The sequence below is a fragment of the Felis catus genome, chromosome C2 (genome assembly GCF_018350175.1).
Source record: "Felis catus isolate Fca126 chromosome C2, F.catus_Fca126_mat1.0, whole genome shotgun sequence".
Classification (NCBI taxonomy): Eukaryota; Metazoa; Chordata; class Mammalia; order Carnivora; family Felidae; genus Felis; species Felis catus.
The window spans coordinates 114,117,200-114,133,305 of record NC_058376.1 but is presented as its reverse complement, the minus strand read 5'-3'; the positions used below and the strand labels follow the sequence as shown (position 1 = coordinate 114,133,305).

The following is a 16,106-nucleotide window of genomic DNA, read 5'->3' as shown; positions in this document are numbered from 1 at the left end:
GTGGATTACATTAATTTATTTTGTACATTATAAAAATCTTGTATTTGGAATACACTTGATTATGATGTGTAAGTTTTATCTTTCATTTTGGATTATTCAGATTTCTAATATGGATCAGTTCTACATTTGTACATAGATGCAAAAAATCCTAAATAAAATATTAGCATTCTGACTGTCCAGGTAAGGGAAAGCTTTGGAATTATGGAGCTACAATGATCTTAACATCAAAAGCAGACAATCCCATAAGCACATGGAACAGCCACTATAGAAAACAGTATGACAGTTCCTCAAAAAATTAAACAATGAGTTATCATATCCAGCAATTCCACTTTGGGTATATACCCAAAAGAATTGAAAACCGTTGTACAGATATTTGTGCATTTATGTTCATAGCTGCATTATTTGCAATACTGAAAGGTGGAAGCAACCAAATTGTCCATCGATGGATGAATAGAGAAACAAAATGTGGTATAGACATACAATGGAATGTTAGCCTTAGAAAGGAAGGCAGTTCTGGCACAGGTACAGTATGGGTGAACCTTAAAGACATGCTAAATGAGGGGTACCTGGGTGTCTCAGTCAGTCAAGCGTCCCACGTCGGCTCAGGTCATGATCTCATGTTTCATGGGTTCAAGCCCCACATCAGGCTCTGTGCTGACAGCACGGAGTCTCAAGCCTGCTTCAGATTCTGTGTCTCCCTCTCTCTCTGCCCCTCCGCCTGCTCACTCTCTGTCTCTGTCTCTCAAAAATAAACATTAAAAAAAATTTGAAAAAAGACGTGCTAAATGAAATAAATGAAATGAAATAAGCTAAATGAAATAAGACTTGCTAAATGAAACAGTTACAAAAGTACAAATAGTGTATGATTCTCTTTATATATGATACCTAGAGTAGTCCGATTCAGAGACACAAAGTAGAATGGTAGTTGCCAGGACCTGTGGAGAGGGGGAAGGTGGGGAATTATTGTTTAATGGGCACAGAGTTTCAGTTTTGCAAGATGAAAAGAGTTTTATGCATGGATGGTGGTGATGGTAGCACAGTAATGTGAATGTAGTTAGTGCCACCCAGCTATACACTTAAAAATGGGTCAGAGTAAATTTAGCGTTATGTGTATTTTACCATATAGTTGACCCTTGAGTAACATGGGTTTGAACTGCATGGGTCCACTAATCAGTTACAAATAAATAACTAGACTAGATCAAACTAGCCCCATAAAACTAATTACCCTTATTTTCTGTTTTCTAACATAGTTTTTGATAAAGTTGGGGTTATGTATTACTTTTTGGTGAAGGTTGTTTACAAAATCATCTAGACCTGCTGACTGTGTTCATAGTTACCTGGACATTCAGATGGTTGTCTACTTTTTCATACGAAATTATATTTCTAAGAAATTGTCTATTTTCTCTGTTTTCAAGTATAGGGGGGATCAGGTGATTAATATTTATATATTCACATAACTATATTTTAAGTTTATTTATCTTGAGAGAAAGAGAGTGCAAGTGGGGGGACAGGCAGAGAGAAAGAGGGAGAGAGAGAATCCCAAGCACTGACAGTGCAGAGCTCAATGTGGGGCTCGAACCATGAGATCATGACTTGAGCTGAAGTCAGACGCTTAGCTGACTGAGCCACTCAGGCACCCTTCACATAACAATTTAAAGAGCATTTCTTTCTTGCTTGCTTGCTTGTTTGCTTGCTTGCTTGCTTGCTTGCTTTCTTTCTTTCTTTCTTTCTTTCTTTCTTTCTTTCTTTCTCTTTCTTTTTCTTTCTCTTTCTTTCTTTCTTTCTTTCTTTCTTTCTTTCTTTCTTTCTTTCTTTCTTTCAGGCACCCTTCACATAACAATTTAAAGAGCATTTCTTTTCTTTCTTTCTTTCTTTCTTTCTTTCTTTCTTTCTTTCTTTCTTTCTTTCTTTCTTTCTATTCTACTGTATGTGAAATGAGTTCTCTTTATTCATATCTGCCCGTGCCTTTTCACAGTGTTATTAATTTATCTGTTTTGTCTTTCAAAGAAGTAGACCTTGACGGTTTTCTTTTTCCTTTCACTAAACAAATATTCATTTCACATCTGTGATGAATTAGGCACTGCTCTATGATCTGAAGATCCATCACTGTACTTAAAATTGGTAAAAATCTCCGATGTAAAGCAGCTTCGATTCCACTGCAAATTATATTCTAAAGTCTTCACTGTTTTGTGTCTCTCATGAATTTCTGCTCTTAGCATCATTTTTCTTCTGTTTTGTTTGGATATATTGCTTTTCTTTTTCTAGCTTGTTCAGCTGAATGCTTATTAGTTTTTTTCTTTCCAGATTTAGATTTAAATGCATTTAGATTATAAATTTCTGTTTAACAGTGATGTTAGCCTCAATTCCTAGCATTTGATAAGGAATATTATTTCAATTTGGTTTACATTTAAAAATATTTTTTGTTGTTATATAGAATATTTCTTTAGCACTCTTGATGTTTCCATTCATGTGAAGGGAGAACTCAAGTTACTCTAATTCCTAGCTCTTCCTTACCCTCTCACTCATTTGGTCTTAGGGGAGATGAAGTATCTTATGTGTGTGGTGTATTTGGGAAGAATAAACCTAGCGCATGCGTCGCTCAGCTCCACCTTTCTCTTGGGATTAACCTATTTCCAGCTTCTCCAGGACTAGTTCTGCAATTCTGGGGGTGAGTGAAGGGAAGGCCTGTTCCATTCCAGAGGAGTTTTGTCTGTACCTGGCTGGGTAAGGCAGTCTCATTCTGTGGTTCAGTAAAAAGTTCTAATTCTTTCTCCACTGCATTAGGTACTCCACCTGCATCTATTTGCTAGTTCATGATCTTATTTCTCAAGTTATTTAGAATCCAGGTGGCAAAGAGGCATGCTAATTTTAAGGCCCCCTCAGAAACTCAAATGTCCATTATGATTTCTTCTGAGACTTATAAACTATTTTAATAAAGTTTTACATTTCCAAAGAGCATATATATATTTTCTGTATCTTCTTTTTTTCTATTGATTTCTAATTCAATTTTATTGTGGTCAGAAGACATTGTATGTTATAGATTCTTTGGTTATTTCCAAAGACCTGCTTTGTGGCCATATTTTGTGAACACTCCCCATGTATGTGAAAAGAATTGTGGAGTTCAAAGTTCTATATATGTACATTAGTTTGAGCTTTCGCATTTGTTTTGTGTATTTTTTTTATTTTAAAAACCATTTTGACATAGAATTCACATAACATAAAATTGACATACCTAAAGTGTCTAATTCAGTGGTTTTTAGTATATTCATAGAATTTGTGCAGTCATCACAATTCTCTATGTTTGTTTGGTACTTTTCTGTTTTCTAAAACAGTGCTAGACAACAGAACAATACTGTGAAGCCAAATTTATTGTAATTTAAAATTTTCTGGTAGTCAAATGAAAAAGATAAAAAGAGGGGCACGTGGTTGCTCAGTCGACTGAGGGTCCAACTCTCGAGATCTACTCAGGTCATGATCTCATAGTCATGAGATAAAGCCCCATGTGGGCGGGTTCTGTGCTGAGTGTGGAGCCTGCCTGGGATTCTTTCTCCCCCCTTCTCTCTCTCTGCCCCTCACCCGCTCGTGTACTTTCTCTCTCTCAAAATAAATCAGTAAACTTAGAGAAAAAAAAAGATAAAAAGAAAAAGGTGAGATTAAATACTAAATCTAAAACGTATTTCAGTATTCAATTAATATAAGTAATTATGAAATATGTTTTACATTCTTTTTGTTCTAAGTATTTACAATCTGGTGTATATTTTATAATTTTACAGCAAATCTCATGAGACTAGCCATATATTGAGTGTTCAGTAGCTACATGTACCTAGTGTCTACTATATCAGGCAGCATAGGTCTGTAGTCTTTAAATTTTTTCTCTGCTTTAGCTATAAATTACTGAACTTGGAATTTGGGTATTTCTCCTATAATTTTGTCCTTTTTAGATGAAGTGTTGTTTTTTTTTATTGTCATGTTACCTCCTAATGATTTTTGTCTTAAATTCTATTTTACTTGATACATCAGCTCTCTTTTGCTTAATATTTTCATGGCATATCTTTATTCCTTTATTTTTTACCTTTATATTTTTATTAATGTGTCATTAATTTTAATCTTGTGTCTTGTAAATAGCATATAGTTGGATTTTTTTCCTTATCCAATATGATACACTCTTCAGAAAAAAAAAAAACCTGGTGAATTTAATCCACTTACATTTTTGCAATTACACATACATTTGGAATAATTTCTATTGTTTACTTTTAGTTTGTTTCTTCTTCTTTGAAGATTTGGATGACTCCACTTTCTCCTACTGGTTTAAAAGCTTAGATTATAGTGTTCTTCTAGTGGTTACTATTGAATTTTTAAAAAGCATTTATTGAGGTATAATTAACACATGATAAACTGCACATATTTAAATTGTACAGTTTGGTAAGTTTTGACACACACACCTGTGAAACCACTACCACAATCACTGTTGAAATATCAGTCAGCTCAAAAAATTTCCTCATGCTCCTTGATAATCCCTGCCTCTCACCGGTCATGTCCTCATCCTCCCCCACCTCCCCCTCCTCCCCAATCCCTAGACAACTACAGGTCTGCTTTTGGTCACTATAGATTAGTTTGTATTTTCTTCAGTTTTCTACACATGGACTTGTATATTATGTCCTCTTTTGTGTCTGCCTTCTTTCTCTCAGAACAATTATTTTGAGGTTAATATAGTTTTTGAGTATATTTATTCTTTTTTTTTTTAACCCAGTTGTATTTGATTGTATAAATATATCACAGGTTTTGTTTCTGTTTTTGTTTTTTTAATCCATTTACCCATCGATAGGCATTTGGGTCGTTTCTGGGTTTTGCATATTACAAATAAAGCTGACATGGACATTTGTGTACAAGTTGTTATACAGATGTGTACTTTTATTTCTGTAAGTATGAGTGGGGTAATTGAGTATAGGGTAATTGTGTGTTTAAATTTATAAGAAATCATCAGCATCCAGAGTGGTTGTACCAGTAGTGTATCCCAGTGCCAGTAACTCCACCTCCTTGCCAACACTCGATATAGTCAGTCTTTTTAATTTTAGCCATTCTATTCTATATAGTGGTATTTGTGATTTGAACTGATTATGTTGAATTGAGTCTCTCTTCCAGTGCTTATTTGCCATGGTTGTATCTTCTGTGGTGAAGTGTTTATTCACATATTTTGCCCTTTATTTTGTCTATTGGGTTGCTTATTTTTTTGTTGTTGTTATTGTGTTTTGAGTTCTTTATAAATTCTGGATACAATTCCTTATCAGATATGCAATTTGCAACTATTTTCTCTCAGTCTGTGTCTTGTCTTTTATTTTTTAATAGTGTCTTCTGAGGACAGAAGTCCTTCATATTGATATAGCCAAATTGGTCAAAATTTTCTTTTCATGGATATAATTTTGGCATTTGGCTCTGCCCCTGTGGACTACTTTTCATTTTTTCAAGCATAGTAACTTACAGTTGAAGTGTCTTATAGATTTTATCTGAATACTTCTGAATATTCATAGTACAGGTGTTAGGTAGTACTTCTATTCAGTTTGCTGCTACAACTGAGAGTGTGGTGACTAATAAATGTATGTTTGAGAATTTTATTAGTTTATAATTAACAGGAATTTCAACTCTGCCTTCTTCTTGGTCCAGTGGAATCTCTGTAATCTATGGTCTACCATCTCTATTTGCAAAACAAAACTAGTTTTATGTTATTTATAATGTTTCTGTTAAAGTAAGTAAAGATAATTTAGGTCAATGAATAAAAATTCAAAAGCATAATTTTTGGGGTAACTAATCACCTGTGTAATTAGTGCTTTAATTAGTGCTTCAATTAATAATAATACGATTAGGGTGTAAGTAAACTGAATTTGATTTGCAGGAGCTATCCAGACACTTAAAACATGTCTATTATTTTAATAGCCATTTTCTATTTGCATGTTTAATATCTGATTTCTTTTTTTTTCTTTTATTTTTAGATCACAAAATTTGTCCAGGATAGACATAGAGCTAGAAGAAACAGACTTCGTAAAGATCAACTTAAGAAACTCCCCGTGCATAAGTTCAAGAAAGGTAAGTGGATATTTTTATTTTCTAAATAATCACCATTAGTTTATTTAAGAATACATTCTGACCTTACTCTAGAACTACCTTCTGTGTCTTTGCCATACCCTGTGCCTAATACTCCGTTAACAGTGAGCGGATGTGGGAGGTGGTCTTTTGCTGTGGGGTACTCTGGTGAAGGCAAGACGGGGGCAAACGGTCTGCAGAGAATTTATGAACAGTAGTGAAACTTGACCAGAATGCTTCTTCTTGTCATCATGTGCCGGCATTTCTGAACCTAAGTGGATAAAATACTTCTGTGCATTAGGATGGTCTACTCTCCTTGACACTGGGTCCACTCTCTCTCCTACCATATACCACCCACTGTATTAACATTGCATTAACTAAACACACATGTAGCTATTATATGTCAATGTATTTTAAATATATTGTTTGATTTGATTTTCATATTCCTGTGAACTGGGTACTTTAATGGGCATTATGGTTGAGGAAACAGAGGGTCAGAGAGGCAAAAAACTTTAATGCCACACAACCAGTACTGACAGAGCTGGGGAGGGGTGTGTGTCTAATAATCTAGCCAATGTAATTTCTACTGCTTATGCTTTAGTGAGCTTTTGGTGGAGGTACATGCTTGTTAAATCCTTTTGGCTAGTAGTCCCCAGACTCTTCAATTCTATATACCAGTAAAAGTGTTCTGTTTTTTAATTCAGCAGAGAAAATGCATAGAGAGGAGAAACGGTGAAGGCATTAAAATTTAGTTCTGCCAAAATTTTATTTTCCAAGTAATAAAGTGTTTTTAAAACCTTCCATTTATAATAACCATTATTTTATGAAAAATATAAAATTTAATTGAAAAAGGAAAAACCACATGTTAAGAGGAATAGAGACATTTATAAAAATGTACTGCACTGTCATCATTCAGTGTGGATTAAAGTAGAAGTTATTCATAGGCCAGAAGTAGTTTGAGGACTGGCTTTGGGGATCACTTTTTTTAAGCTCCATTTTGTGCTTATTCGTGTGTTTCCTAAACCCAGAAAAAAAGTTTAAAAAGTTGATACTGTCCTGGGCATGCATAGTTTGTTTTTCATCAGAATAAGAGGAGTATAGGATTTTAAGCAGAGGAAAGGTAATATGTCAGTTAAATATTAAAAGGGTCTTTCTGCTGCTATGTTAAGAACAGGGTATAGAGGGATAAGGGTTATATGCAGAGAGACCAGATAGAAGGCCATTACAGTAATCCAAGTGAGATATGAATGTGGGTTGGATTAAGTGGTAGCAGTGGAAGAGGTGAAGAAATCTTAAATTCTGGATATATCTGGAAGATGGAATACACTGGATTTATTAGTGGACTGGATGTGGGGAGAAAAACCATGGATGATGCCAGATTTTTGGTGTCAGCAACAGGAAGAATGGCATTGCCCTAAACAGAAATAAGGATGGTTAATGAATGGTGGAGCAAGTTCTGAGTGAAAATTGAGGAAATTCGTTTTGGATATATGGAATTTCGGATGTCTAGTAGATGTTATAAATGAGTCTGGAGTTTGAGAGGGATCTGAACTGTAAGTATTGTATAAAGATGTATTTAAATCATGAGACTGGGTGACAGTACTAAGAGAATAAGTATAGGTGGACAGAAGAATACCAAAGACATACTGGGGCATTCCAACATTAAGTAAGAAAGAAGAGGAATAGGCAGTAGAGACAGAACAGGAGTGAACAGTTATGTCAGGGGGACATCAGAAGAGAGTGGTTTACTGGAAACTGAAGATATGCAAGTCCATCAAAGAGCAAGGAGTGATAACCTGTGTCAAATACTCCTGATAGGTAAGTAAGATGAGAGCCAACAGCTGACCTTTAGAAGTTATTGATTATCTTTGGTGAGCAGTTTTGACAGGCCAAAAAACCGGTTGTGATGGGTTTAGGAGAGAATGGAAGGAAAAGGATCAGAGACAGTAACTACAGACAATTAATTCAAGAAATTTAACTACAAACAGAAGCAAGGAAATGGGGTAGCAGCTAGCTGGTGGAGAAGTCGGGTTAAGAAATAGCACATTTGCTGAAGGAAATTGATGATAACAGGTGACAGATGGGAGAACTGCTGTAATACCGTCTTTGAGAAGGCAAGGAGGAATGGGCTCTGGTGCACAAGTAGGTGGACTGGCCTTACATGGTAACATGGAGAGTTGAGCTAAGGGAAGGTAGAAATATGTGGTTGCAAAATCCTGGGACATGGGTATGTATGGTGGTAAGTCTGGAAGTTTTCTTCCATTTTCAGTCATCGACTGTAGATGATGATGGGAGAGGAGATACTGGAGGTTTAAAGCAGAAAGGTATGAAATATTCTGGGAGAGTAAGTGGGCATATGGACCAGGGCAATGAACTATGATTGCCTGGCAGCCTGAACCTCCCTTTAAGGTTTATTCTTATGAACCAGTCAACATAATGGTGTTTTTCTCATTTATTTATTTTGAGAGAGAGAGTGCAAGTGGCTGAAGGGCCAAGAGATGGGGAGAATCTCAAGCAGGCTCTGCATTGTCAGCACAGAGCTCCACATGGGGCTCGAACTCATGAAACCATGACCTGAGCCAAAATCAAGAGTTGGACTCTTAACCAACAGAACCACCCAGGCACCCCTGGAGTGGTGTTTATCCTTACCATCCTGTTTTTGTTTTGTTTTTGTTTTTTAGTGTGAAGTATAACACGCAAGAAATAGAACATAATTAGCACCTCAGAAATGACTGTGTACCCTTCTAGATTATAATCCTTTCCTTCTCATTGGAAGATCACCCATTATGATAATCATTTCGTTGTCTTTGTATTAAGTTTTACCACCTATGTATTCATTCCAAAACAATATGATTGAATTTTTCCTGTTTTTGAATTGCATTTTTTTTAAGCTTTTATTTTAATCACTTGGTGCTCATCACAACAAGTGCACTTCTTACTTCTTAATCCCCATCACCTCATCCCCTCCTCTGGTAACCATCAGTCTGTTCTCTATGGTTAAGAGTCTGTTGCTTGGTTTGTCTTTCTGTCTCTCTCTCTCCCTGCCTCTCTCTCTCTCTCTGCCTCTGTCTCTCTGTTTGTTTGTTTCATAAATTCCACATGTGTGAAATCATATGGTATTTATATGTTATTTGTTTTTCTCTGGCCAATCATATGGTATTCATCTTTCCTGGCTAACATATTGCTTAGCATTATACTCCATCCATGTCATTGCAAATGGCAAGGTTTCATTCTCTTTTATGGTTGAATAGTGTTCAATTGTATGTACATGCCACCTCTTCTTTATCCACTCATCAGTTGATACATGAGCTGCTTCCATATCTTGGCTATTGTAAATAATGCTGCTGTAAACACAGGGTGCATGTATCCCTTTGAATTAGTGTTTTTGTACTCTTTGGAGAAATACCCAGTAGTGTCATTGCTGGATCATGTCATAGTTCTATTTTTAACTTTTGGAGGAACGTCCGCACTATTGTCCAGAGTGACTGCACCAGTTTACATTCCCACCAACAGTGTAAGAGTGTTCCTTTTTCTCCACATCCTCATCAACACCTGTTGTTTCTTGTGTTTTTGATTTTAGCTATTCTTACAGGTGTGACGTGTTATCTCCTTGTTTTGATTTGCATTTCTCTAATGTTGAGTGATGATGAGCATCTGTTCATGTGTCTGTTGGCCATCTGTGTGTCTTTTTTAGAAAAATGCCTGTTCATGTCTCCTGCCCATTTTTAAACATTTTTTTTAATGTTTGTTTATTTTTGAGAGAGAGAGAGAGAGAGAGAGAGCGAGCACGATTGGGGAGGGGCAGAGGGAAAAGGAAACAGAATCCAAAGCAGCTCCAGGCTTTGAGCTGTCAGCACAGACCCTGATGTGGGGCTCGTACTCATGGACTGAGAGATCATGACCTGACCCAAAGTCAGATGCTTAACTGACTGAGCCACTCAGGTGCCCCTGCCCATTTTTAACTGGATTATTTGTTTTTTTGGACGTTGAGGATTTGTTGTTTGTTGTTGTTGTTTGTTTTAGCAGGAATTGAGTTTTATAAGTTCTTTATATATTTTGGGTATTAACCCTTTATGAGGGTTAATTTGCAAATATTTTCTTCCATTCACTAGGTTGCCTTTTAGTTTTGTTGTTTCCTTTGCTGTTGTGCAGAAGCTTTTTTATTTTGATGTAGTCCCAACAGTTTATTTTTGCTTTTGTTTCCCTTGCCTCAGGAGACCTATCTAGAAAAACGTTTCTATAGCCGATGTCAGAGAAATTACTGTCTGTGCTCTCTTCTGGGATTTTTATGGTTTCAGGTCTTACATTTAGGTCCTTAATCCATTTTGAGTTTATTTTTGTATATGGTGTAAGAAAGTGGTCCACTTTCATTCTTTTGCATATAGCTGTCCAGTTTTTCCAGCATAATTTGTTGAAGAGACTTTTTCTCATTGCATAGTTTTGCTTTCTTTGTCAAAGATTAATTGACCATATAACCATGGTTTTATTTCTGGGTTTCTTTCTATTCCAGTCTGTTGATCTGTGTGTCTATTTCTGTGCCAGTACTGCACTGTTTTGATTACTACAGCTTTGTATTATATCTTGAAATTTGGGATTGTGATATCTCCATGTTTGTTCTTCTTTTTCAAGACTGCTTGGCTATTTGGGGTCTTTTGTGGTTCCATACCAATTTTAGGATTGTTCAAGTTCTATGAAAAGTGCTGTTGGTATTTTGATAGGGATTGCATTAAATCTATAGATTGCTTTGAGTAGTATGGACATTTTAACGATATTTATTCTTCCAATCCATAAGCATAGAATATCTTTCCGTTGCTTTGTGCCATCGTCTATTTCTTTCATAAGCTTTTTATAGTTTTCAGAGTATAGTCTTTCACCTCCTTGATTAAGTTTATTCCCAGGTATTTTATTTTTGGTACAATTGTAAAAGGGATTATATTTTTAATTTCTCTTTCTGCTGCTTCATTATTAGTGTATAGAAATGCAACAGATTTCTGTATAGTGATTTTGTATATTGCAAACTTACTGAATTCATTTATCAATTCTAGATCTTGGTGGCGTCCTCAAGGCTTTCTGTATAATAGGATCTTGTCATCTGAAAATAGTGAAAGTTTTACTTCTTTACCAATTTGGATGCCTTTTAGTTCTTTTTGTTGTCTGATTGCTATGGCTAGGACTTCTAGTACTATGCTATATAAAAGTGGTGAGAATGGACATCCTTGTTCTGTTCTTGACCAAGTATGATGTTAGCTGTTGGTTTTTCATATATGGCCTTTATTATGTTGATGTATGTTCCTTTTATTTTTTTAATTTTTTTTTTCAACGTTTATTTATTTTTGGGACAGAGAGAGACAGAGCATGAACGGGGAGGGGCAGAGAGAGAGGGAGACACAGAATCGGAAACAGGCTCCAGGCTCTGAGCCATCAGCCCAGAGCCCAACGCGGGGCTCGAACTCCCGGACCGCGAGATCGTGACCTGGCTGAAGTCGGACGCTTAACCGACTGCGCCACCCAGGCGCCCCCATTTTTAAACCTACTTTATTGAGGGTTTTTATCATGAATGAATGTTGTATTTTGCCAAATGTTTTTTCTGTACCTACTGAAATGATTTTATGGTTTTTATCCTTTTATTGATGTTATATATCAAGTTGATTGGTTTGTGAATATTAAACCAGCCTCACATCCCAGGAGTAAATCCCACTTGATCTTGGTGATTTTTTTTTAAGTGTATAGTTGGATTTGGTTTGCTAATATTTTTGTTGAGGATTTTTACATCTATGTGCATCAGAAATACTGGCCTGTAGCTTTCTATTTTGTGGTGTCTTAATCTGGTTTTGGTATCAGGGTAATGCTGGCCTCATGGAATGAATTTGGAAGCCTTTCTTCCTCTTCTATTTTTTAGAATAGTTTGACAAGAATAGGTATTAACTCTCCTGTAAAATGTTTGATAGTATTTACTTGTGAAGCCATCTGGTCCTGGACTTTTGCTTGTTGGGAGTTTTTTGATGAGTGATTCAATTGCATTGCTCGCAATCACTCTGTTCAAATTTTCTATTTCTTCCTAATTCAGTTTTGGAAGGTTGTATGTCTAGGAATTTATCCATTTCTTCCAGGTTGTCCAATTTTCAGGCAGTTTTTCATAATATTCTCTCATAATCCTTTGGATTTCTGTAGTATCAATTGTTATTTCTCCTCTATCATTTCTGATTTTGTTTCAGTTATCTCTTTCTCATGAGTCTGGCTAAACGGGTATCAATTTTGTTAATCTTTTCAAAGAACCAGCTCCTGGTTTCATTGATCTGTTCTATTGGTTTTTTTAGTTTCTATTTTATTTCTGCTCTAATCTTTATTATTTCTTTCCTTTGTTCTTTTTCTAGCTCCTTTAGGTGTAAGGTTAGGTTATTTGAGATGTTTGCATGCTTCTTGAGTTAGGCCTATATTGCTATAAACTTATCTTATAAAAGCTTTGCTGTATCCCAAAGATTTTGGAACACTGTGTTTTCATTTTCATTTGTTGCTATGTATTTTTTTTTTTTTAATTTCTTCTTTGATTCTTGGTTGACACATCCATTGTTTAGTTAAATGTTATTTATCTTCCATGTATTGGTGCTCTTTCCAGATTATTTTCTTGTGGTTACTTTCTAGTTTTACACTGCTGTGGTCAGAAAAGATGCAAGGTATGACTTCAGTCTTCTTTAATTTGTTGAAATTTGGTTTTTGGCCTAATATGTGATCTCTTCTGGAGAATTTTCCATATGCACTTGAAAAGAATGTGTATTCTGATGTTTTAGGATGGATTTTCTGAATATACCTGTTAGATACATCTGGTCCAATATATCATTCAGAGCCACTGTTTCCTTATTTATTTTCTGTTTGGATGATCTATTCATTCATGTAAGTGAGGTGTAAAGTCACCTACTATTATGGTATTACAATCGATTAGTTCCTTCATGTTTGTTACTGGCTGCTTTATGTATTTGAGTGCTTCCATGTTGGATGCATAACTATTTACAATTGTTGTATCTTCTTGTCAGATTGTACTCTTTATATACAGTGACTTTGTCTCTTATTACACTCTTTGTTTTAAAATTTATTTTGTCTACCTTGGGTTTTTTTTCACTTCCATTTGCATTTTAAATGCTTTTCCATCCTTTCACTTTCAAGTTGCATGTGTCTTTAGGTCTGAAGTCTCTTGTATGCAACATGTGGATGGGTCTTTTTTTTTTTTAAGATTTATTATTTTTTTAATTTTATTTTTTATTTTTTAAAATTTACATCCAAATTAGTTAGCATGCAGTGCAACAATGATTTCAGGAGTAGATTCATTAGTGCCCTTTACCCATTTACCCCATCCCCCCTCCCACAACCCCTCCTGTAACCCTCAGTTTGTTTTCCATATTTATGAGTCTCTTCTGTTTTGTCCCCCTCCCTGTTTTATATTATTTTTGCTTCCCTTCCCTTATGTTCATCTGTTTTGTCTCTTAAAGTCCTCATATGAGTGAAGTCATATGATTTTGTCTTTCTCTAATTTCGGTTAGCATAATACCCTCCAGTTCCATCCACGTACTTGCAAATGGCAAGATTTCATTCTTTTTGATTGCCAAGTAATATTCCATTGTGTGTGTGTGCGTGTGTATGTGTATGTGTGTATATATATATTCTATATATATTCTATACACACATACACACACATACGCATCTTCTTTCTCCATTCATCCATTGATGGACATTTGGGCTCTTTCCATACTTTGGCTATTGTTGATAGTGCTGCTATAAACATGGGGTTGCATGTGTCCCTTCAAAACAGTACACCTGTATCCTGTGGATAAATGCCTAGTAGTGCAATTGCTGGGTCGTAGGGTAGTTCTAGTTTTAGTTTTTTGAGAAACCTCCATACTGTTTTCCAGAGTGGCCGCAACAGCTTGCATTCCCAGGTCTTGCTTTTTATCCATTCCGTCACCCTGTGTCTTTTGATTGGAGCATTTAGTCTATTTACATTCAAAGTAATTATTGATAGGTATGTACATATTGCCATTTAGTTAACCGTTTTATGGTTGTTTTTATAGTTCTTCTCTGTTCCTTGTTCTCTTCTCTCATGGTTTGCTGGTCTTCTTTAGTTATATACTTGGATTCCTTTCTTTATTTTTTGCATATCTGTTCCTGGTTTTGATTTGTCATTCCCATTAGGTTTGTATATAACATCTTTTGCATATAGCAGTCTATATTAAGTTGATGGTTGCTTAAATTTGAGCCCATTCTTTACTCCTCCTTTCACCTTTTAGTTACGTGTGTCAAACTTTATATCCTTTTATTTTATGAATCTCTTGACTAATTTTATAGATATACTTAATTTTATTGCTTTTATGTTTCCTACTTTTTTTACTCCTCCTTATGGACTTTCCTTTCCACTCAAAGAGTCCCCTTTAACTTTTCTTGTAGGGCTAGTTTAGTAGTGATGAATTCCTTTAACTTCTGTTTATCTGAGAAACTCTTTATCTCTCCTTCTATTCTGAATAATAGCTTTGCTATATAGAGTATATACAGCTTTGCTGTATAGAGTATTCTTGGCTGCAGGTTTTTTTTTTTTTTTTTTTTTTTTCCCAGCACTCTGAATATATCATGCCACTCCCTTCTGGCCTACAAAGTTTCTGCTAAAATATCAGTTGATAGGCTTATTGAGTTTCCCTTGTATATAATTGTTTTCTCTTGCTGCTTTTAAAATTCTCTTTATCACTACTTTTTGCCATTTTTTTTTAATGTTTATTTATTTTTGAGAGAGAGACAGTGTGTGAGCAGGGGAGGGGCAGAAAGAGAGGGAGACACAGAATCTGAAGCAGGCTCCAGGCTCCGAGCTGTCAGCACAGAGCCTGACACGGGGCTCGAACTCACACACCAGAAGATCATGACCTGAGCTAAAGTTGGACACTTAACCAATTGAGCCACTCAGGTGCTCCTGCCATTTTTTAATTACTATGTGTCTTAGTGTGGACCACCTTAGGTTGATTTTATAGGGCGGTTCTTTGATTCTTGGATCTGGATTTCTGTTTCCTTCCCCATATTTGGAAAGTTTTCAGCTATTATTGAGTTTCTCCGTTGATTTCCTATTTGCAATTTCATGGATTTCTACAATAAAATAAAATAGGGCTTTTATTCCTTTTCTTGTGCTTTCTTTGGATTTAATTTGCTCTTCTTGTTCTAGTTTCCTAAGGTGAAAGCTTAGCTTACTGATTTTAGATCTTTCTTTTCCTACACACACACACACACACACACACACAGTGCTATAAGTCACTCTAAGAATTGCCATCACTGCATTCCACAAATTTTGATGTTGTATTTATCATTTTCGTTTAGTTAGAAATATTTAAAAATTTCTCTTGAAGTTTCTCCTTTGATGCATGTGTTGTTTAGAAGTGAGTTGTATTCTCCAGGTATTTTGGGATTTTCCAACCCTCTTTCTGATACTGATTTCTAGTTTAATTAAATTGTGGTTTGAGAGCAGACATTGTCTGATTTCTTTTAAATTTCTTTAGGTGCATTTCATGGCTCAGAATATGGTCTGTCTTGGTGAATGTCCCATGTGAGCTTGAAAAGAATGTATAGTCTGTTTCTAATTGGATGAAATATTCTATATGTCAGTTATATCCAGTTGATTGATGATGCTTTAGAGTTCAACTATATCCTTACCAATTTTCTGCTTGCTGGATCTATCCATTGCTAATAGAGAGGTGTTGAAGTCTCCAACTATAATAGTGGATTTATCTATTTCTTCTTGCATTTATATCGGTGTTTGCCTTTAGGTATTTTGTGCTCTGGTTTTAGGCACATACACATTAAGAATTGTTATGTCTTCTTGGAGTATTGAGCCCCTTATCATCATATAATGCCCCTTTTTATCTTTGATAACTTTCCTTGCTCTGAAGCCTGCTGTATCTGAAATTAACATAGTTACTCTGCTGTCTTTTATTAGTGTTATTAGCATGTATCTTCGTCTGTTCAGGCTACTGTGACAAAAAATACCACAGAGTGGGTAA

The 16,106-nt window shown here is 35.5% G+C and overlaps 2 protein-coding genes across 9 annotated transcripts in view; one reads left to right on the top strand and one right to left on the bottom strand.

Annotated features, from left to right (window-relative positions):
- PFN2 (profilin 2) overlaps positions 1 to 16,106 on the bottom strand; it is a 98,660-nt gene that overhangs the window by 45,671 nt on the left and 36,883 nt on the right. The gene's annotated exons all lie outside the window — the stretch shown is intronic.
- RNF13 (ring finger protein 13) overlaps positions 1 to 16,106 on the top strand; it is a 209,229-nt gene that overhangs the window by 165,224 nt on the left and 27,899 nt on the right. For all 7 annotated transcript variants that reach the window (XM_045037444.1, XM_006936334.5, XM_019810575.3 and 4 more), the window contains one exon: positions 5,988 to 6,081. In XM_045037444.1, the coding sequence (XP_044893379.1) occupies positions 5,988 to 6,081 (94 nt within the window). The remainder of the gene's footprint in view (positions 1 to 5,987; positions 6,082 to 16,106) is intronic.